Below are 23647 nucleotides of genomic sequence, written 5' to 3' on the forward strand. Positions count from 1 at the left end.
TTTCGACGCAGTGGTTATTTGCCCAGACAAACAGAACTATTTTTTTCTTTTTTTAGTAAATGTCATTACTGTTTTGGCATTTAAATGGCTTTTTAGAATGTGCTGCTGAACAAAAAAAGCAAATTGTATTCATTTTAGTTGGCTGTATATTAATACTTATATAACATATATAATATATTTGTATGATTATGAAGATACAGAATATGGGTACTTGACAAATATACCATACATGTGTGTGTCCTATGCTGTGACGTGGCAAAAAAAACTGTTAATATATGATATTGATAATATGATTGGTATTTATAATATAAAGCATGAGATCTATCCTCGCTGTTAAGTTTTTTCTTAATGTTTGCTGTGACACCACAGGACACATTTGCAGTTTGTTTGTCGACTACCTATATACTGAATGTATATATCACTGAAGCACAGTGTAATGTTGGTAAGACTTTAAATAAGGTTGTTTTTCTTAAAAAAGCTGAAAAGATGAACAAAAAAAGAAAAGTTCTTCTACAGTACGTTTTAATCTTTTTCAGGATTTACATTGTATTGGTATTAACTACGTTAACAAGGATATGCAAATATTAAAACATTTCTGATTACCAGTAAACATGTAAACTAATGCATTTACAAATGTTACCAAATACAACCTTATTTAAAATATTAGCAACAACTTTAATTGCTGACCTGCTTTAGATATTTGAGGATAAGAGCTCGTAGGTTGAAGGGCATTTCTGTTTGCTCATCCTACACATTGTGGTTTTAATCGGGTAATGATCAAGGGTCCTGTTAATGCTGATCTAAAACTGAACTTGGTGACCAAAGGTGAGCATGTGCTTCCGTCCCTGAGTTGTTGAACTAAAAGGCACTGTCCCGCATTTCTTCAAACCGCGGCGAACTGCAGAAAAAAAGGTTTATTCATCAATTACAAAAGGAACATTTCAAATTACCTTAATGTCACATTACAAGAGCATTTTTTATAAATATGGTTAACCATAAACAAATGAGTTTATGGGGATGATTTAATGTGTTTCTGAGTGTGCTCTTCACACATAAACAAGGTCAGAACATTCACACAAACCTGTGCTGATTGCTGTCGTATGGCTTGTAATGATGAGATAATGAAGGGCCGTGACTCGTTTTATTGTTTGTTAAACACATTGTTATTGCTTCCACCTGAATCAAAAGCAAGGCATGTCAAAAAAGTCAATTTCTAACCATCAAAGACTACAATTTTTTGAGAGTGATCATGTTGCATAGGGTTGAATAAAATATGAAATAACTGCTGGACATATTTAGAAAGACATTATCATCCCCAATATACGCTAAATGGCGAAATGTAAAGTTGTATGTGTTTGATCTTTCTTTTTTTAATTGTATTTATGTACATGTATAGTATAATGCAAGTAAGTCACTTTGGATAAAAGCGTCTGCCAAATCCATAAATGTAATTGTGGTTGAAATGAGAATATACAGTTTGTGTTTCGTTTGTATTTTTTGTGTGAAATGCCATCCAGAATAAACAGATATGCCGTAATCTGTAAAATCAATGTTTTTTGTGCTTTTGCTTCAAACGAGGATTGTGCAGTTGTGCAATTTGTGGCATTGGACCTTGCGCCAAGTGTCATGTCAAATGCGAGGAGCATAGACTCTGTTGCAATATTTTGGCACGCGTTCAAATGTATCCATTTGTCAGACGGTTTTCCAGTATATTCCAGGTATGCATTTTCTGATTTCCCATCAGTACATGCATTTGCTGGAATCGAACCCCATGACATTGCTGTTGCTATAGCGCTGCAGTTGACTTTCGGGAACTCCTTAGATAGAAGATAGATAGAAGTGTGTTAGGTGTTCTAGGACTGTCTGTTACACACTTTGGTAGCTGACTGTCCTAATTCATTTTGAATTCCTTAGAGAAAGACACAAGGAACAGCGCATGGATCTGGCAGAAATATCCAGAGAGTTGCCAGGAGAGAGTGGTTGTCATGATGCTGACAACCATTGCTATGGAGAGATTTGTTTTGTCGGCTCATCTCTACCTCAGCCAGGATTAAAAGCACTGCAGGAAATTGTTGTTGTGATGAACCAGTTTGCAAACAGCGTGTTGTTTTATATTTTGGAAACAGCACAGGGTTTCTCATCTTCCTGGGTCAGATACTAATGCTACATAGTACAATAAGACTTGATAATATAAGTATACTTTAAATTAATTGTAATAAGTAGACTTAGTTAGAGTTCAAGTATAGCCTACTTGAAAGTGTTTTATGTAATAAGTGAACCAATATCAACGTACTAATATTATTATAGTAGCACTTGGGACTAAATTGGCCTACTTTAAAGTTAAAACGTAGTTAACTTTGATTACACAACTAGTTTAACTTGTATGTTTTTTGTGTATACTGCATCTATTCTACAGGGGGAAATAGATATTATAATAGTTTACCTGTATTTCAATACTTGAAAGTACACTTTAAAGTACTCACTCAGTAGTTTTTACACGGCAAGTACTTTTAGGTTTTCTTCAAGTGAATTTAGCATCATACTGTGCTTATAGTTAGAATTAGTTTGCTGTTGTTAGAATGCTCGATCTCGATACAAGGAGGCCAAATAAGGGTGGTTGACAAATGAATGTGTACATTTGTGTAAATAAATCTGTCTTAAGCAATTTTATATTATATATATTAAAAATATAAAATAAAATATTGTTCAGGTTATTTTCTAAATGTTTGCTATATCACACCATAGGACACATGTATGGTTGTCAACTACACATTTCTGTCAGTATACTAAAGTGTACAGAAGTTAATTAAAAGTAGACTTTTATTTTGTTTAAGGATAGGTAATGGGTGATTATGGTTCGATAATTTGGAAGTGACACAAATTCTATTCTGTATGAGAGATAGAAGAGCAGCACTGTTTGACTTAACATTTTCTAAAGTAACTTTGTCAGAAGTGCAAGTCACTGTTTTTCTTGAAGTGAGTCTTATTGTAATTAGTCCATGACCTTAAAGCAGTCCTCAGCCCAGTTCAATCACTCCTCTCCCTGTCTATCAGCTGACGTGGACTGAAACCAGACCTTGTTTTTCAGAAGGATTTACTTGTTTAGCCGCATGGCTTAGTTGTGTCTCATAAGAAAGGCATGCATGTGTAGATTTGATCAACACTATTCTGTTGATTTCATAATGCTCTTTGACAATCTGATATAGCAGCAAGAATCTCATTAAAAGACAATATTACTGCATTTGATGAAAATTTTGTGTATTATGCATTACAATTTTGAGTCACATGACCACATATACAAAATCACTTACATCAGTGATATGTAGCATGCCCGGGGCGGCCCTGGATTATTCAGCCAACATCAACCCTCCACCAACGTGGGTGGGGTGGAGAAAGTGTGTTTGATGGGGTGGGGGTGGCGAAGGTGTGTTCCGACTCGCTAATTCCTTTGCGTTGAGTACATTCGCATTTATAATACGTCCGCCAGTCAGCCCCTGGTCACGTTGATAGGAAGTCCATTCTGGACTTTGACGGAATGTCCTACTGGTAAGTCCCCCCCCTGTACGTCCGCCAGTCAGCCCCTGGCCACGGCCGTTGGTGGGTCGACCGTTCTGGACTTTGACAGAATATCCTACCGGTCAGTCCGCCCCTGAGCATACCACACATTTTGTATTTCAGCAGATAAAGCAATCTGACTCATGAACCATAAAAAGATCATGTGTGATCACACGGAAGTCCTTTTAAGCGTGTTGAAAACAAAATATGCTTTAAAATACACCTGTAAAAAACACCTTGTCAATAAAACAACAAGGCCAAGTGCAATAGCACGGGACAACAAGCACGCTTTCATAAAGTGTCTGTTTCTTATCAATCAATGGATAAGGAGACAAAAGTTTTCATTTCAAAAGTCCCATATTTGATTCCCAACAAACTCATTTATAATAAGACCCAGTCCTTAAGTTACCTATCAGCCTTTCAAAAAAAGTTTTTGGAGTTTCTTAAGAAAAATAAACTTAAGATAGACATTCTTAGACCTTGTTGGCAAGCACACCATCAGAACTTAATTCAAAGAATCTATTTCTGCTGTGTCCCAAAGCCCCCTGCAAAAACACTACTGAGCACTGGGTGCCAAGGGATCTTGTTAAGGGTCAGTTTAGATTGTGTTGATGCCTTGGGGTGTGAACATGTCGGTCCCATTGGACAACTGAGAGCAGCTTCCCATCAGCCTGATAACTCTCGAACAAAGCCATACCTTGTGACTTCTCACTACTTAAGCTTTAAAATCCAAGTGCTGGAAAAATCTCCATGGATTTTGAATCCACTAATGTTGTTTCCAGACAGCAGGCTTGCTGTTATTAAAAACTGACATTTTCTTTCAGGGGTACAAAATAAATGCTTATAATAAATATCAGGTTTTAGTTTCCATTGTAATGTGAAATTGAAACACTTAAAACCCTTGAAAAAAACATTTAAGACATTTTAAATTATACACAGTTATTCGAAACAAAAGAAATGTTGTAATACCAAATGCCGTATACTTTCCATACTGTCTATTATATATATATATTTAAATGCTAATAAAGAAATAAACACTGAAACTTGCCACTGAAAACGCACACAATATAAAGCTATTCAAATGTATTTTGTTTGCTGCATAACTCTGTTTATGTCTGGTCATTTCATCTTGAAAACCGTATTTTCCACTTTTTTTGGAATAACAAAAAACGATTTCAGAAGGACAAAATGAAACCATTTAAAACCACATAAAGCGCACGAAGTCCCTACTATCATGAAGGAGTTTAAATATCAATTACGTAGCGCGACGCTCGGGTCTCCGATTGGCTGTCAAGGAGACGTCGAGCAAGTGCATGCCAGTCCGATTGCGAAGGAACGAATCGTGATAGGATGACGCCGCCGGACTCATGAATATTAATGATCATATTGTAACATGCCGGAAAGATTCCGAAATGTTACCAGGCAACGTCAACGTGATGTAATTACATATTCATTAACCGAACCGAAGTCATAGTAGATTTGGGAAGTGCGCGCTCGGTGCGTCAGAGTTACCCGCCTAGCGACTTCCTCCTATCATATAGATGCGCAGGATTGCGCGTGTGTGTCAAATGGAACAATGTAACGGATTGGAGTTGACAGCCTCAGCCGAGGGGGTTACTGATTAAACTGGGTTCGAGTCTATAATAACCCTAGATAAGGGCACGCGAACGAGCATATCAGCATCGGGTTCAGCGCGTACATGAGCCGCGCGTGAGCCGGAGAGAATAACAGCCGAGCGAGCGGCTTTGAATATTCCCGTTTCTTCTTTTCAAGGTAGGCGCCGAAAATCATTGCTTTACCTCTGTCATATATCACAGGCATGATATTTGTATGTCTGATGTGAAAAATTGCGTCATTTGTTGGTTTAATGTGTTACTTAGTTTAATATGTGACTTCTTCGGAAGTGCTTTACGCACGTTCGTGTAATAAATCCACAAGCGCCACGTGAAGTCAATATCGGTGTCTGTTAAATGTTTAGAACTAATAAAGTTATTTTAACTTATTTTAAAATAAAGTTTATAGTCGGAACCAAAAGGATTTTCGAATCCACGATAGAACGATAGAAAAAGTTTCCAAAAACTTTATTCCTCTGATTTGAGAAAAACATAAATGTGTGCTTTAAAACACATAAGCCACTTAATTAAGGAACTTAATCAACTTTTTTATTTTTAAAAAACATCCATAATAGTCAACTCATCATATCAGATACAACGAATAATGGCTTTGAATAAACAAGGGTTCGTTTAACACGTTGTTCTCATAGCCATTTAAAGTACCTTTATCTTTTAAATAACTTTAAATGATTTGGATAAACACACTTTTTTACCCTGATGTTACAACTAGTAAGTGTTGCATTTGTTTTCAACTTTGCAACAAATGCAAAATGCGCCTAATAAAGTTTTCTGAAGGATATAGGCGAAAGGTGTTCATGCGAAGCGTTTTAATTTACGTCGTCCCATGCTGGGCTGGGTTTGATCGGACTACTAAGTAGGGATTTTGTTTCAGTGCGGAGGTAATGAGCAAATTGTTGTTGGCTGGTAAACTCTTTTCCTTTTGCCATTCTGAAAGACGTGTCTTGATGTTGGTTTTCTCAGAATAATCGCAAAGACAAACTTTTGCACGTTTAAAAGTATTACGTCATAGCATTTTCTTTATGTTTGACGTCATCCGGCAGTTGTTCAAACGTCAGAACTTTGCCAGGCATCGTAACGCGCAGAACCGGTTTTTAAACCGTGCGCAATATAATTGTCTGTTTGAAAGCCTATCTATGTGTGTCTCTATCTATGTATATGTTAAAAAAACTATTATAGGCTATATAACTATATAACATACTATATATCTATGTATATGTATAAAACTATTTATAGCTATGTATATAAACCTATTTATATTGATTTTTCCTTTGACAGGTAATAAGTGGCAACTCAACCCTATCAAACTCGTGCATTTCTGTTGCAACATTACACTGGCTCCAGAGACCTTTAAATACATTCCAAAAACCAATTTGCCACGTGGTGTAAAGTGAGACGCCTCCAGTCCCCCAACTGCCCAGAGCTGGTCGGAAAGTTTAGCCAAGTGCCTTTCACACGCAAGAGCTGGACATTTTGTCAAGACCTTCAAAGCCATTTTGTAATTGTTTTATTCCTTTTGAGAATTCGTTTGTTGAGACTCTTCGCATCAGCCCTGCCGTGAAGAACAATCCGTCTGGATCTTTTCCCCGCACAGACTAACATGTTACTTTCGGTTGTTATGACCTAAAAGAAAAACATTGCTTTGAATGGAGAACATAATTTGCATGCTACCCAAGTTCAGGCAGGATCTCACTCAAGCCTGGAAACGGGGTGTGCACCTGCCTCTTTTGCTTAACCTGTAGAGGCACGGATTCATTTAGTGCCACCTGCCTTCTTTAATGGGATAAATTATCTCCAGAGATCAGGTGAATCGCTGATCTAAACTGAACGAAAACCTCAGAGCCAATAGATTTTTTCTTAATTGACACCTCACGTGCTAAGGCCTCCGCATGGTACTCTGGTCGAAAGATCAAGACAAACTGTCCGACATGTCCACCGGGACGGAAAGGATAGAGATGAAGAAGGAAGGGGCGCCGCCAGCATACCATCACTCCAATGGGTCGGTCCATCCAGTTATCCTGCCCGACAACAATGAGGAGGTACCCCAAAACGGAGAGTACGAACTCACGGAGATGACCTCCCTACCAGACCACGATGGCCAGAATAATGAGCGGCCGGACACGGTGGTCCTCGACTGTCGGGCCAACGCCAAGGGCCAGAGAGAAGAAGACGCGCTCCTGGAGAATGCCAGCCAAAGCAATGAGAGCGATGACACCAGCACGGACCAAAGCCCGGTGCCACCGGTTCCACTAAAGGAAACATCCTTCACTATTGGACTCCAGGTTTTGGTCCCTTTCCTGCTGGCAGGGTTTGGGACAGTTGCCGCCGGCATGGTTCTGGACATGGTACAGGTGAGGAAAAACTTCCACCTGCTGTTTCAATGATAGAGTTAAAAATTTGAAACTTTACAGATAACAAGTTATAAGACTTTAAGCAAGACTCTAAGTTCTGATAAAAATCTGGGAAATATTTCAGTGTTGGGATGTATAAATAATGAATACATTTTTGTAAAATTATTAGGTCACAAATGTGGTCGCTTATTTAAACTTTGTTTTGCTTACTCTTTTTACCTTCAGTATGATGATTCACCTCTTACAACATTGAAAAATTAAATAGTTACTATAGTTAAACCAGATAACCGTGATTTTGCTATAGTAACCATAGGTTAACAATGGTATTTGTAGTAAAACTGTACAAATACAAATGCTAATAAATGACCATAATAAAATCAAGATTCATCTTCCTTATGGCAAAAACTGACATTTTCACTTAATGCACATGCATTAAAAATAGGCTTAAAATAAAAAATGTATTTTTTTCATACTGACAAGATGCAAATATGTACCCAAAACACACAATCTCGTGTCAAATTGTTTTAGTGAAAGTTGCCGTGACCCTTTCTGAGACTGTTGCGTGTTTGTGATGCCATTGGTTATTCAGATGTTTGTGCATTGAGAACATCGGTGTTTTCATGCTGTGTGCACTTTCAAGGGTTGCCCTCAACAGCCGCTGTGGTTGTCATTGATAGGATGTAATTGATTCAAACTCTACAGAATTGAGAACGAATGGCATCTCTTACCTCTCGTTGACAAAATACTGCTGAAAGACGACAGAAAGAGCCAGATCGAAAGATAGCTGATGTGTGTGGTTTTGTTGACGGTCTGTTTAGAAATGACAACTACTAGTTGCATATTTCAGAAAGGTCATTTGGATAAAGTCTGCGTGCCCCGAATACGACATTGGTAGTTTGTAAGTCAGAAAGCATTTTGGGGGAAGATTTCGGGTCTTGTTGTTCTTGCTATGATGCTCATTAACAAAATGCTTTGTTGGTCAATGACATTTTCTTCCCAGATGCATAATCCGCCTCACGGTAAGCAATGGGTCTTGTGTCCATCTTATTACTTATAAAATACATTTAGCTTGATCTTTTTAAGAATTTTTGAACTGAAATTCTGTAGTGCTGCTATACCGGTTAGAAACTCCACTGTATGGTGTACATTTCAGAATATATTCAGTGTTTTTCAGGACATTTTGGTTATGTTTGGCTCTCAGGGTCAGCCAATTCAAGGTAAATAGTTTGTCTTGGTTTAAGTACAATATACACAAATGCTGTGGACGGGCGAAAAAGCATCACCAGTTTTGTAAAAGAGTATTCTTGAAATATTGCATTGTATGATCAGCCATACGCCATTCTCCACGTTATAGACACTCCCTTTAGTCTTACCCAGTATGGAAACTTGTTTTTCAAGAGGCTTGATGATTTCGGCTCTGCTGATGTGGATTCCATTGTGTTAGAAGAGCTCTCGTCAGACCAGATCTGAATGAAAGCTAAACTATTTTTGCCTCCAGGAAGACAGGCTGAACATTACGACCAGTCGGGCAGCCACAAAAGGTCTACCACAACCCGAATGTCATCACGTTCACGCAGGAATCCGTTGAGACTGACCAGAAGAACCTGTCCTCTGTAAACTTCCATCAGGTTCCTATAGTAAAACGATGTGCATGTGTAAAGTTGGTCAACTTCAGTCATGTCGGGTTCTTTCCTCACTCAGTCGCGCGTTTTCGTTTTAAGTCACGTGTGCAGATAACACATTTGCTAAAGACTTCCTGTGGAAAGCCTGTGGTCTTTTGTGAGTAGTGAAAATAACTGACGCGTGTAAAACAAAGCAGTTTCGAATTGAGATGGCAAGCAGTAGGCAATCGTGGTGATCACCACCGCAGGTGTTAAAGCGCAACCAGGTCGGTAACACGTCTCAGAATTCCTTTGTGACCTTATATGCCGAGCCTGGGAGACCAAGGTGTTGGAACTGTGTGTTGCCAACCAACATTACACAATCCTGCAATATGAGCCCCCCCTCCGGTCGCATGCCTGCACTGCTGTGCGTCGAGTTCGCAGAACCCTGGGGGGCACACGGAGGCACTGTTCCCTGAAGACAAGATCGACTTGGGCAGGGAGAGAGAGAGAGAGAGAGAGACTAGGGGAGGTTCGGTCAAAGGAGACCGAAGACAAAGTGGCAAAGCGCCAGCGCTCAATTGATGTTCCTCCTTTTTTTAAAAGTGGCCCCTGAGCTGCCAGAAACTCAAGGGAAAAGAAACGGCCATTAAACGCGCCGGCTGAATGCTGCATGGCTCACTCTCTAACCAGTGCTTTTGCTGCCATTTGTGTTTTATGTTTACAGTTTTTCTCTATTTAAAGATATTGTTAGTCTTTTCTGTGCTTTGTCAAATCTTATAGTAAATGTTTTCGGGGTCGGACGAATATCGCTTGAGCTCAAATATACGATGTCATATTTTCAACTTTCAAATGTCTCACAGTTTTCTCTCTATCTAGAATCTAAACATTGAAAAATGACCCATTATCGCTCCATTTACCCCTTTCTCCATGTGCTGACGGGTCTTAGAATTGATTTAGCCCGTCTGCGTCAGGCCTGTGTTTGCTGTGCAGCAGTGAGAATGCATCTAAAGATAAGCACTCCTTTTTCGTATTGATCTACGCTGCCTGTTGCTGCATTGCATCTTAGGCACTGCAGCCTAATGGGAAAAAAACACAGGCTGCCAGTTACTAGAGTCATCAACTTTCACAAGACGTCTCAAAATTGTTCAAATGTATGCAGGTGTCAGTACGTTGCTTGCTTTTTCTCACGAGATAAATCTGAGAACATGGAGACTCAAAGGGATAGTTCAGCCAAAAATCAAGAAATGCTACTCGCATGGCATTTACTCATCGTCATTTCCACGTCTTTCATTTACCTGCACTGTTTGAAAACTGTATGACTTCCTTTCTTCAGAAGTATAAAAAGATATTTCCAAGAAAGCTGGTAACATTGGCCTCCGTTGTTTGGGCACAAAACCACTTAGGCATTCTCAGATCTTCTTTTGGTTCCGAAGAAAGAGTCAGATAAAGGTTTTAAAACATAAGGATAAGTAAAGGACGATCGAGATAAGATTTCAGCTTTCAGACTTCAGCTCATGAACAAAAGAAAGCGATGCCGATAGGGTCACATTGAAGATCCATCATATCAGCCTGATTAAAACATGGCTTACAGGCGACATCTAACTTAACTTTGCCTGATGTTTAGTGTAATCTGAACTATTATCTCTCTATCCGCAGCATTGGACTGTGTTCACAGAGGTTACCGAGGTCTTCATCCTGGTTCCTGCTCTTCTGGGGCTGAAAGGGAACTTGGAGATGACACTTGCGTCCAGACTGTCTACCGCGGTAAGTTTTATAGAAAAGCACAAAACCACAGCTTTCCAAGTAAATGTACGGCGGATAAAATGACTCGATGATTTCTGGTCAAACCACCCGTCTTTAAAACACTCACACGAGGTTCATAACACCAATCAGATGAATGAAAAGTTTCAACCCTGCATCTACCGCAGAGCTCAACCACTGACTGTTTTTTTTTTAGAGGCCAGCAGATTGAAAACTGTCCCTTTCTAATGGTCTTACGTGTAAAAGAGGAAAGAATTTGTTTCTCGCCGTGAATCCACATGATATTATCTGTGCACATGAAGTTTGTGACTGTGGATTGTCTGTTTTATCTTGGGTCAGTGGCTTTATGGAGAGATTATAAACCTGACCTAATCTTACAATGTAAAACCCCATGAAATGATTTATCAACTGTTCCTTTAGCACAATTTATAGAGCATTGTGTTAACAGCGCAAAGGGTTCGAACTCCAGGGCAGAGGGAACCCATACTAATAACAAAACAAAGCTTAAAGTGCACTGTGAGTCATTTACTATAGTTTCAGTGTTTCATTTACTATTTGAAATTGTTTTTTTTACTTATTCCTATATTTTAGGAATTTAAAGAAGTAATGTTTCATTATTCTGATTCACAGAAATATGCTTATATTATGCTCATTTATAAATTGAACTGTAGGGTGTGATTTTGCTGCGAATGTCAGTTTGACATCATTTGACCGCAAAAACAATTTCAGAGACAATTCTTCTGATTGTAAAATGTATTATGTATTGGTACAGTATGTGTTTAGGTAAAATGATAATTTCTTTTTGTGCACTACTTTCAATAATTCTCCCAAATCTCTAACAAAGACGGCCACTTCTGTTTCCTGTTAGTCTAATACCGTGTCTACACCGGACGTGACATGACAACCTGCTTGTTCTTAATGGGTTTGTCGTGCCGCATCGCGTCCGGTGTAGACATGGTGTCAGTGTGTGCATGTTGTTTTTCTACACACTAAAATGTATATACTTTTCCAAAACGAAAACAGTGCATAGTATAAGTTGGCGAATTGGAACGCAGCAAAGCTCAAAATCACACAGATCATCATAAAAGCATGTAAATAAAGTAAGCCACTAATTTTCATAGTCATCTAATTGCTTTGATATCAGGATAAAGCAAGAAAAAGCTAAACACTTACCAGAAGTTGCAAAAACACCTAATCCGGTAATATTATATCGAAAAGTATATTTTTATGTGAAAGACACAACACTGTTTGTTATAATGCGTGTAGGGAAGGGGCTTTTTTGCACTTGTGGGTCACGGAAGCCACGGCTCGGCACCGCAAACGCAGTGTATGTGAAAGCACATCTAGCTTTCGCACCGCATATGTACTGCAATATATGCACTGCAAACGGAGCATGTGTGAAACAGGCCTAACAGAAAAGATGCACTGTTTTTTTTCAGACCCCAAATACTGCAAAGAATACAGTAGGCAACACAACAGTAATATTTGTGTATTTAGGAAAAGATTTCAACTATTTGATAACCTTTTTTTATGCAAAAGTTCTGGATTGCAGGATATCACTTTGTTGAAAAATGTCAATATTTGTTATGAACAAGTTGATAACAAATTGAAGTTGTTATTTGTCTAAAGATCCTTTGTGGTGTTTCACAATTGCTGGAAAGTGACTCATACAGTAGACTCCATTAATATACATCTTTTGTGACTCATTGTGTTAGTTCTTTTTCCTATTTAATATACATCCCCTAAACCCCTCATCTACTCATGACAACTTGTTTGTCAAAGTTTTACCAGTAATGTGAGCTTGGCTCTTGTTTCTCCAGTACAATGCATTGCACTTAATCCGTGGCAGTATTATCTAAACCCCAAAAACCAGATAAGATGCTACGTGTCTCCCCCTTCTCCCTGTGTGTCTGCTTCAGAACGGGGGGCTTTATCGCCTTGCAAATGTGTCGTGTGCGTCATCTGTCTTGTTTCACGTAGAATGACCTGCCCTGGGCTTATCGCCGTGGCCTGGACCAACACTTATCAGCGAGCGGAAGGTTCAACAACAGAGATTGCTCCCATTCTGAGCCGGCTCCGTTTTTCCCCTCACGCTGCGTGTGTGATCGCTACGCACGGCAGGACGCGCTTCGGAAGAATTGTCATGACCGGTGGATAGGGGTCACCTTAGTGAGCAGCGGGCAGTTGGCACGGCCTCAAAAGCTCCTTCCTTTGGCCTCATGGAGCCCTTGTGCGCGCACACACATTTGATTATTTCCTGCCTTCTCCTTTATCCTGTTGGGCAGGATATTTCTAATATGGTTGTGTTCATCTGTTGTCATTGTAGTTGGAGCCAAAACAGAAATCAGATGGCTGGAAAAAGAATGAAATTGTAAACAGAAAAGACAATCATTGTTTGTATGCATACAAAAGCACCTATTGGGATTTTAAGTGAACATTTCTTGGAAAGGATAGTGGACACTTTTTCTATGAATCTTACTAGACTGGGTTTTTGTATTAGAGCAAACCTCTAACTCTAGACATTAAAGTTATATTTTTACATAGACTTACATTGAACTCTTATCTAGAAACTAACTGTCAGATGCAAAAAGTTAATGCTGAAATCTGGAACCGGTAGTATTTTGCCCAAAAGGTTATTTTAATGGATTTAAGCCCATGTAAAGATAAGTATGTACAGATTCAATTTATGCTGTTCAACGATTAATCGCATCCCCAAAAACGTTTGTGTTTACAAAATATATGTCTGTGCACTGTGCATATTTATGTTGTATTTTAAACACGTATGCATATTAAGGAAATATTTGCATAATATACATAATAATGATATATATATACTGTATATATAATATAAAAATGTATACACACAGTATATCAACATGTATTCCTTTTTATATTTTTTTTAAATATATACATATTTTGTGTTTGTGTTTACAAATGCAAAATAAATATGCACAGTACGCAGACATTTTTATTCTGGACTCGTTTAATTGTGATTATTTGTTGACTAATCCTAAATGCAATTCAATAAAACGTATTTCGAGAATGTCATTTAAATACTTTAAACTTGAACTTTTTTAGGTTTAAACAGAGATAGCAATAGAGAGGCAAAATGAATGCATTGAATTTAAGATATTTTTGTCGCTTTTATAAACATGCCTTAGCAGAATACATAACTGGTGTGCATCTCAAGACAAATCAATAGCACTTACATGTTTTAAGATAATTCTGGGCAAGTTAAGCTCAGTTTAGACAGGGCAAGACATTCATTTTGGGTTTGGGACTAGCCTTAAGCCTTGTCTGTGAAACCGGGCCAAAGGGTTTGTTGCGGGTGTTCAAAAAATATCTTTCAGATTTGAGGCTGGAATCTTGTGACTTTGTCCAGTAAGCAACCACCCCTAAACCCTCAGCAGCTCCAGAAAACACTCTATACGACTCTGACCACCTTAGCAACCATATAGCAACACCCACGAAGCATGGCATTGAGTCTTGCATGGGAAAGTAGACCTCACATTTCTTTCCAGAAAGTAAAAATCTAGTTCAGTCATGCAGAGACGTGTAATTCAGTTTTTTTAAGGAGAAGTTAAGCGGCAGAGTTCACAGGAAGCTCAGAAGTACTACAACTCTTTTGAAACATAATGAAAGACTGCAGCGAGGTGGACTGAATTTCTAAGCGGGACCGCTGGGCCCGTCAGCCTCCGTGAGATGCATTCTGCCCACGCACTCCGGCTATTCTACTTCCTGTCTCATTCAGGAAAAGCCCTGGTTCCTTTACACGGCAATCTTACAAAGATTGTGTCGTTTAAAGGCAGGTAATGTCGACCCGGCCGAGCGGGTCCAGGTCAGGCAGGGCCGCGAACATGACACAGAGCCTCTCTGTAGAGCCGGAACCACTCAACGTAAGACTGTGTGCTGAGAGAGATGAGATAAGTAGCCAGAACAAGATGAGATGCATCTGTCCAGCTCATCAAACGCTCTTTTGTCTTGTGAACTGACCACGGTTTGTTCTGCTGGAAGCTCGGCCCGCAGGCACCTCTCGAACACTACCAGCTATATACATAGATATGTTTCATTGTTTTATTCTCAGGATAAAATGACGGCGCCACGGTTGTCTTGGATCAAGCGTATGATTTTCATCTGTGAAACACAAAAGAAGATATTTTGAGAAATGTCGCAGTGGTTTTGTGTCAATGTACAATGGAAGCCAACGGTTGCCAGTGTTGTTTGTTTACATTATTTTAAATCACTTATTTTGTGTCATACATGTATTAGTTTTGTCTGTATTAGCATCATACATGACTTAGTTTTGAATCTCCAAAGCCACAGCAGTGATGTGAATTGTGTGTAAAGTGAGATAATGGTGCAATAGTTGTTAATGGATTTCCTGTGTTCTCCCCACCAGGCTAATATCGGACACATGGATTCGACAAAGGACATGTGGAAAATGATCATGGGAAACCTCGCACTTATTCAGGTTGGACACCTTCTAAAAATGTCAATCCTGTTATTGAAGCATCCCAGTCTTTTGTGGCGTTGTATCGTGTGAGCTTTGTCTTTTCCACGTTGCATGATAGAGCGAATGATTATGTAAGAATTAGACGGACGTTTTCTTGGACATTACCCCAAAACCTAGTAATGTCATGTGTACACTGATGATAAAAGAGAACAAAGTAAACGTGACATGAACAGGATGGAAGACTTTGAACTGGCTTTTGGATGATGGTTATAGAGACGGGGGTGTGTGAGGTTCATGGTGACCCTCTCTGCCCTCAGGTTCAGGCCACTGTGGTGGGCTTCCTGGCATCCATCGCCGCTGTCATTTTTGGCTGGATTCCAGAGGGCAACTTTAAGATGGGGCACGCCGTCCTGCTCTGCGCCAGCAGCGTGGCCACAGCGTTCATCGCTTCTCTTCTGCTAGGTGAGAGGGGCTCAAACGACACCATATGTGGACTTAAGTGTTTTATGAAAACACTTGTTTAAAAAATTATAATAATATATATTTTAAAAAAATAAAGCTCTTATATTTTTGGGGAAATGGCAACACATTGCAACATGATCTGCTTAACATATCATATGTATTTTTTACCTATAGGTATTTACCTATTTTGCAAGTACTCATAAAAACCGTCTCCTTGCTTGATAATAATGATTTATAAATTGAACTATGATTCATGAAAAATGTCAGTGTGATGTTATCTGAACCCATAAGGTAACCTGCAATTTAATATTTCAGACAGAGGTGGCGATAGAGAGGCGAACGCCACAACAAAACCCCAGATTTGTTTTATCAATAACTCTATCAATAACAAATAAACCTTATGTATTTGTCTTATTTAGTATTCTTAAGTCACGATACATTTACTTAAGAAGCAAAATTACTTTGAAAAAAAGTTGTCAAAAGTTTATAAGTTAAGTTTATATTTGCCCAATGGGGTTTAAAAAATTTGATTTGATTGAGATTTCAATTTATTTCAGAAAATAAGTAATTTTGCTTCTCAAGTATATGTATCTTGATTTAAGATTTTTTTTATATAACAATTTTTACAGGCATGGTTCATCAGCGAATGAGGATCCTGTTATTGTTTGCTTTTTCTTCAGTTCCGGCTTTACAAAAACCTTTACAAAAACGTATAAATAACACAGCAAAAATGATCTCAACTTAAATTTCTGTCTTGTTTTTCAGTACAAATATAAAACAAATCTTATTTAAGATGACTACAGATATAAAGTCTTGTTTTCAAAATGAAGTGAGTTTATATCTGCTTGATATAACCTCCAAACAGGAGTTAGCAAAGGCTCTTTATTGTTTGTGACCGATGCAAGATCCTGTGTTAATTCTGCCATTTCAACACTAATACGACAAATCTTTCCTCTGATGTTCCATCCAGGTCTTATCATGATCGGGGTCATCATCGCGTCTAGGAAGGTGGGCATCAATCCAGACAACGTGGCCACCCCCATTGCTGCCAGTTTGGGTGATCTGATCACGCTTACACTGTTGGCTGGCATTAGCACAGGACTCTATAAAGAAATGGGTAAGTGAAGACCCCAGATATGTGCTGCATTTCCAGTTCGGTATTTACTGTTACACAGTGTGACAGTGGGTAATGGATAAACCACCACTGTTTACTATATTGTATTATATGACTACTGTGAGTTCCGCTTAGATACAGGTTACAGCCTTAAACTCATAAAGATAACCATTAACTAACACAATGTATGTAAACATACAAACCTTCTATAACATCTTTGATCTCGCAGAACTGTTTAAGTCGTATCACTTTTTAAACACACCTTTACTTGGAAGATAGGTTTAAATGCTTCAATTGCAGCACATGAAGTCTGTATATACAGTATACTGTACACCTGTTGTCAGAGACAACTGTTTTAAAACACTGTGTTTATGTTTCTTCTTCTGTTGAGGAAGAAAGAGAACGTTCGAATCTTAGTCACTGCTGAGTCACTTATCCGAGTGCACGTTGAGGCTTTTGTGTACCACTTGCTTCCTGCGCTTCTTTGCTGAACTCACTGTGTTTTCTATCTGAAGGTGCTCGTTACTTATTGGGTGTCCATTAGGGTACGTTTTCACGATGAAAAACTGAAAAGTTTCCTTTACGGTTCACGTACACAAGACAGCGTTATCAAAACGATCTGCATTTACATTGACTTGCGAAAACGAATCAAAGTGCTGTATTATGCATGCCAGGCCAGCGGATGGTGATGTTGCGCTATTAAGAAACCCTGCGCACATACGCATACCGTTTTTAATGCTAAAAACGCCTTTAATACACTTTGTTGGCGTGTATGTGTGTTTATAGTTTTTGCTGGAGAAATAATAACAATTGTGTGACGCAGCACAAACATGCAGCATGGATGTTTTTGGGAATACTCGCGCATGCCTACAGACTGAACACATGAAACACATGCGCATGACGTCATAGATGTTTTGGAAAACGCCACCTCAGAGTATACGCTGTCGTTTTCAATAACATGCACTGTGAGACCCGTTTTCAAAAGTTTGTGTTGTCAGTCCCCAAATCGCCATGTAAACAAACGTTTCATACACTCCAAAACCGCCCCTTTAAGTCTTTTGTCACATAGTGTACTAAGCCCTTGCAGTCCCTCCCTAAGTACACACTTTGTTGACCTTCATTTCCAAAATGGCAGAAATGTCTTGACCGTTCCATTTGTCAATATATTCTTAAATGTGAGATGTTACCTGTAATGAGAACACGAATATGAGAAGCCATCGATGTTGATGTGCTTAAAATACCACACAGGACCTGTTGAGAACTGCTGTGTTTTCTTAACTAACATAACCATCTGAAGTCTCTCTTTCCTGACAGAATTCAATGACTATGCCAACCCGGTGGTTTGTGCCTTCTTCGTTGCCCTGACGCCCATTTGGGTCCTCATCGCCCGGCGAATACCTTCCACGCGGGAAGTGCTGTACTCGGGATGGGAGCCTGTCATTATTGCCATGGCGATCAGCAGGTAACCGAACACTGATTATGATAAAGATGCTCCGTTTTGTTATTTCTTCATGACAGATGGATTGCTAAACGTGACCCGTCGATCACACTGTATGTACTCCAAAACTTAGGGAACTGCCTCGCCGCCTATAGCCTACAAAGGCAGCTGTCTAATAAGTCATCACGGAATGGATAGGCAACAACTTCCCAGCATTCCACATTTAAGAGTTAGCTACATTCATATCTTTGTTGGTTTTGAAACAGTGTTGGCGGCCTCATTCTGGATAAGACCGTGTCCAACCCGAACTTCGCCGGTATGGCGGTTTTCACTCCTGTAATCAATGGTGAGTCTCTCGGCAGTGTTTTTGTATACTGCCCTCAGCAGTCCACACTAGAATGCACCAAAAAACAGGTTTGCACCATATAAACTTGTTTGTTTTGCTTCAGGTGTGGGTGGAAATCTAGTGGCGGTACAAGCCAGTCGAATCTCGACCTACTTGCACATGAACGCCCTGCCCATAGCGGAGCCTGACCCTACTCCACAAAAATGTCCGACGCCATGGAGCTCATTCTTCGGGTCAGGTAAATGAAAACAAACAGATCTCTGGTTAAATATGCTTTGAACACACCCATCAGCTCTATTATTAGCAAAGATGTCGGTTTTGTTGGGAAGCGTATTTGCCTGTATTGTGTGAGTCATGATTCTAAGACTATACTTACTCTGACACACCTGGATGTTGTGGGTGTTTTATATCAGGTGTCAATTCGCGATCCGCCAGAGTGCTTTTCCTATTGGTCGCTCCCGGTCACCTGGTCTTCCTGTACACCATCAACTCTATGCAGGGGGGACACACCACTCTCACCTACGTCTTCATCGCATTTTACCTGGCTGCAGCTCTGCTTCAGGTAAAGATGAGCATCTCTGTCTTTTGTTAGGTTAGGACTGTCATGATATCAGATTTTCACGGCACGATTACAAAAAGGGAATTCACAATATTCAAGATTTGTCATGAGATTCATTGGATGTTTTTTCACATAAATAATGCCATCAGTTAAATGATCATCTTTAATTCTATGTTCTTTCTTTGGTCAATAAATGACCGAATCTGCCTGTAGGAGGCAGAGGCCATTGTGTATTTGAATGCATCATTTTAAATAGTTGCTGGATTGTTTATGATATTATCACATGGGTAATATTAACATGATATCATTCATTGATAGTTATTTGCCACTGCTGGTATATTATATAGCGTTAGGTATTCATCTTTTTTGCATCTCGTCGTAAAATAAAGGCACATTCCCATAAGAAAGACAAATCACACTTGAGATCTACAGTATGTAATATCTCCATTGTTTCTCGTAGACATTAATGAAATTAAATAGAGAGCAAATGGAGACTTTTGCTTGAGCCTTGTGTCTCCGATATATCTACAGAGGCAAAAATCTTAAAAATGTCTCCATTTGAGTTTCAGAAGAGAATGTCACAAACCGAGCTCAGATTTGCCATAAGTCGATATTAACTAAAGATCTCGATATGAACATTTCTCAGGTCCAGTTAATTTACCTCTAAATCCACATTCATTTTACACCTATCTATACTTTTCACGTATTTCCTATTAAAGAGCAATCTGATAAAATCGTCCTCCATGTTGAATCCTCTTTCTCTCTGTCTAGGTGATAATTCTGCTCTACCTGGCAGACTGGATGGTGAACTGGATGTGGCGTCGAGGGATGGATCCAGACAACTTCTCCATTCCCTACTTGACCGCTCTGGGAGACCTGCTGGGTACAGGCTTCCTTGCCCTGTGCTTCCACATCCTGTGGCTAATTGGAGATCGGGACGCAGATGTGGGGGATTAATCCACGCTGCTTCCCTTTGACTCTGTGCGAGCGACACACGCGTCTTTATTTATAATGCCACGTAGAGAAATAATATCTATATTGTTATGGCTACAATGGCTACCATGATTATATCGATGCTTTAGAATTGAGCGGTAAATATGTCGTTTTTTTAGCCACCGGGAGAACACGGATCCTCATTATTTTTCAATGGGGATGTTCGGCCCGATTTATAGCCAGTCGCGTTGACTGCATGTAAGACAGACCTAGACTTGAAATGTGTCACGAGAGGCAAAAAAACAAACACAGAATGCTTGATCACCAAGTGCTCTAAAATTATTTAGTAATATAAAATGAAAAGTATTGAATGCGTTTTGATGAAGTCTTTGTTAACTAAAGACAAAAACACTGGACCATCACAGAGTGACCTAAATATATTTTTCATGCTCGAGGTTTGTTTTCCTTCTCTAAATCCTCCAGACGTCCCGTGGCGGTTCATGTCCACGATGGGGCGAATTGAAAAACATCGCTTTCTACGGCTTAAGACGCAAGCTTGAACGGGGACCTTTTTCGATGTACAATAGTGTACTGTATTATGAAGTAGTGATCACCCTGTATGTTTAACACATAATGCTGCTTTTGCAGGATCTAAATTTACTTCCGTTTGAGACACGTCATCAAAAGAGAACTTCATTATTTTCCCTTAAATCCTCAACTTGTGCTTAACGCGTTGAGAAGGTATCGGCTTGTTTACTCTCACCGACTGAAGGATAAAGTATCAGACTTTGTTTCCGTTGCGTAGGTACAGTACGTTTACGACATTTACACAACAGTTTCGCCCAATCAAGAGCCTTCTGGGTCAGAAAGATTGTTTTAAGCTTCACAAGTCCACATTTAAGCTTCGATATCTCTTCCGTGGGTTTGAGGGACAAGAAACGTTGATGTATTTGAGATGGCTTTTGTATACAAATGATAGTTTATAAATGCTGGGCCAGTTTAAACGGATATCCAAATGAATGAACACTGTTTTAAAGTCAATACGAAATCGACATTTCTTCCATACATCTCACTTTTAAACCTCTCTGGCAAGTCGGTTCAAGTGCTTGCTATAATAAAATCCCAGGCAGCTATTTCTACTGCTGCTTCAACTCAAATCACGAAAGAATTATTATAATGAATATGTTTTAATCCAGATAATAGACATGCTTCTTAGAATAAACAAAAAGACTCCTGTCTGCCTTCAAACACCACACTTTTCATGAATGAATGCATAATGGACAACAACAAGTCCCGTCTTACATTTTTCTCATTGAATATCCTTTGTAATTCATAAGCATGGACAATTATTCAAGTTAAATGGCTTGTGAAAGGCATATAATTTTGTCCGAAGAGTTTCACAAAGTTCAACGTTGAACGCCTTAAAGGGCTTCAATTTGATTTAAGATAAAAAGCGGAAAGGTTCGATTTACCGTAGTAAACCTGTAGTAACACGGTCACGGCACCAAAAGTTTTTCCATGAAAATTGGATAACCCTACAACGCAATGAAGGAAAACACTTTTTTTTTCAAAACAATATGCAAGAACGCTTGTTTTTAAGGGCTTTTTTACCACTGTAAATGTTTTAACCGCATTGTAATGTTTTTAACTCTGAATGTGATTCAAAGCCTCGCTCGATTCTCAAATCCCTTTTGTTGAGACCGGTTGAGAAGGAAGATGGTTTTATTGGGATGCTTCTTATGAGATAAATGCCACTCAGAAACACTTGGAATAGCTAACAGGATGGCTAGAAGCTAATCCGTACTTCGGTACTCAACCTAAACAAAAGAATCTCTAACTAGTAGTTTGCCAGACCATTAACATGTTCATTTCAACGATCGTCTAGAGAGGCAGCTGACCTCCAACAACGTGTAACGTTAGTCTTACGTTATTTAAGGGCTGTACAAAAACGTCGCACCGTTTGTTGGTTTCTCACACGTCATACGTCTTAAAAACAGAGACACTTTGACTGATGTCTACCATGGGGCCGGGCACAAAGCATCATTTATAACCACATCTTTTGCATATTCCCAATGCATGTTTTACTGTTCCTTTTTAGACATTGATTTGTCTGCTCATTAATGTCTGTTTTAGTGTTAAAAGAAGAGATTTAAGGCCACGTCTTGTGTGGTGGCAGATAGTATAGATCACTGTGCACAAGATGTACTGTAATGTCATGAGTTGCCACTAGAGGTCACATGTGCTGTACCGCATACATAGAAACTTTATGCCACATTTATGCATTCAACATCCTAAATCTTAGCGTGCAACTGAACCATGACAGCTCTCTATAGTTGTGAATATTTCTTCTGGGGACGGGAGGCTTTGTTTATTTATTTCTATAGATGTGACAAAGCTATTTGTACATAATATATTTATTCTATAAATGAGTTGTTTATTTTTCATTTTGTTCAGTGTTTCCGTTATGTTTATTTTCTTTGCATTGGACCAGTAGAGGTGTTTACTGTACATTTGTCAGTAATTGTTTTGTTTTTTCTTTGGTAAACGTTAACAATATATCAAAGCTCGGTGCCTAATATCCAGCAAAACCTCACACTCAATTTGGTTCATTGAATTGAGCATAATCTGCCTTAACAAATCACACGCAAGGCTCGACACGTAGATGTTGTAGGATCTCTGATTTGTGTGTGTGGTTTCTTCTTGTTTTGTATTTGGGCTTTTTTAATTCATTGATGTGATTTTCGTTTTGTATTGATGTTGATTGAGTAAATCATCCGTCTGCTGTGTTCCAGCAGGGCAGATATATGTCGGTGGTAGCCTATAGTTATCCAAAGCATGACCACTGAAAATCCCATAAAATCAATTTATACAATAATGAATGTTTGCTTGTGGGTTGTCTAATATGTCATACCTTTACGAAGATAGAACAAATTAATCAGTCATTTTAATTTACTACACGTACACTTACCCTGAAAGTAAAAAGATCTCAGCCCCGATCAGAACAACATCTGAGATGAGTTTGTCTGATTATGTTTTCATTTCTATATCACCATCTTCTGCCCCAGCTGCTTCAATCTGATACTGTCAAGGGGAATTAACCGAGGTACTTGTAAATTGCTGGAAATAAAAATATATGATTTTATTTCGTACCCGCAGTGTGCTTTCCTTCATTGACACTATCATCAAGGACAACAGATAGTTTATACATGAAAACAAACAAGAATCAATCCAGCCGTCCCTCCTAATGGCCTTGCATCTGCTCGATTATCAGACAGAGTCACATGTTTGTCAATCATAACAGAGAAGTGAAGTGAATTAAATCTCCACGCTCACACCTCAGCGGATTTATTTCCAGCATGACCGAGACTCAGCCGGATTGAAAGGAATAATAGGGATTGACATAAATATCAGTGTAGGCCTACGTGAGGAAATGAGGACAG

General features: G+C 39.1%; 1 protein-coding gene across 1 annotated transcript; it reads left to right on the plus strand.

Moving 5' to 3' along the window:
* The first annotated feature begins 5087 nt into the window (after positions 1 to 5087).
* slc41a1 (solute carrier family 41 member 1) lies at positions 5088 to 23361 on the plus strand. Its single transcript, XM_079483149.1, has 11 exons — positions 5088 to 5328; positions 6465 to 7537; positions 10798 to 10905; positions 15302 to 15373; positions 15673 to 15817; positions 16788 to 16934; positions 18246 to 18393; positions 18636 to 18715; positions 18819 to 18953; positions 19129 to 19277; positions 20046 to 23361. Exons 2-11 carry the CDS (start codon positions 7076 to 7078, stop codon positions 20229 to 20231), a joined length of 1632 nt encoding a protein of 543 aa, XP_079339275.1. The 5' UTR covers positions 5088 to 5328; positions 6465 to 7075; the 3' UTR covers positions 20232 to 23361.
* The last annotated feature ends 286 nt before the right edge of the window (positions 23362 to 23647 follow it).

Source organism: Barbatula barbatula (assembly GCF_947034865.1).
Source record: "Barbatula barbatula genome assembly, chromosome: 20".
NCBI lineage: Eukaryota > Metazoa > Chordata > Actinopteri > Cypriniformes > Nemacheilidae > Barbatula > Barbatula barbatula.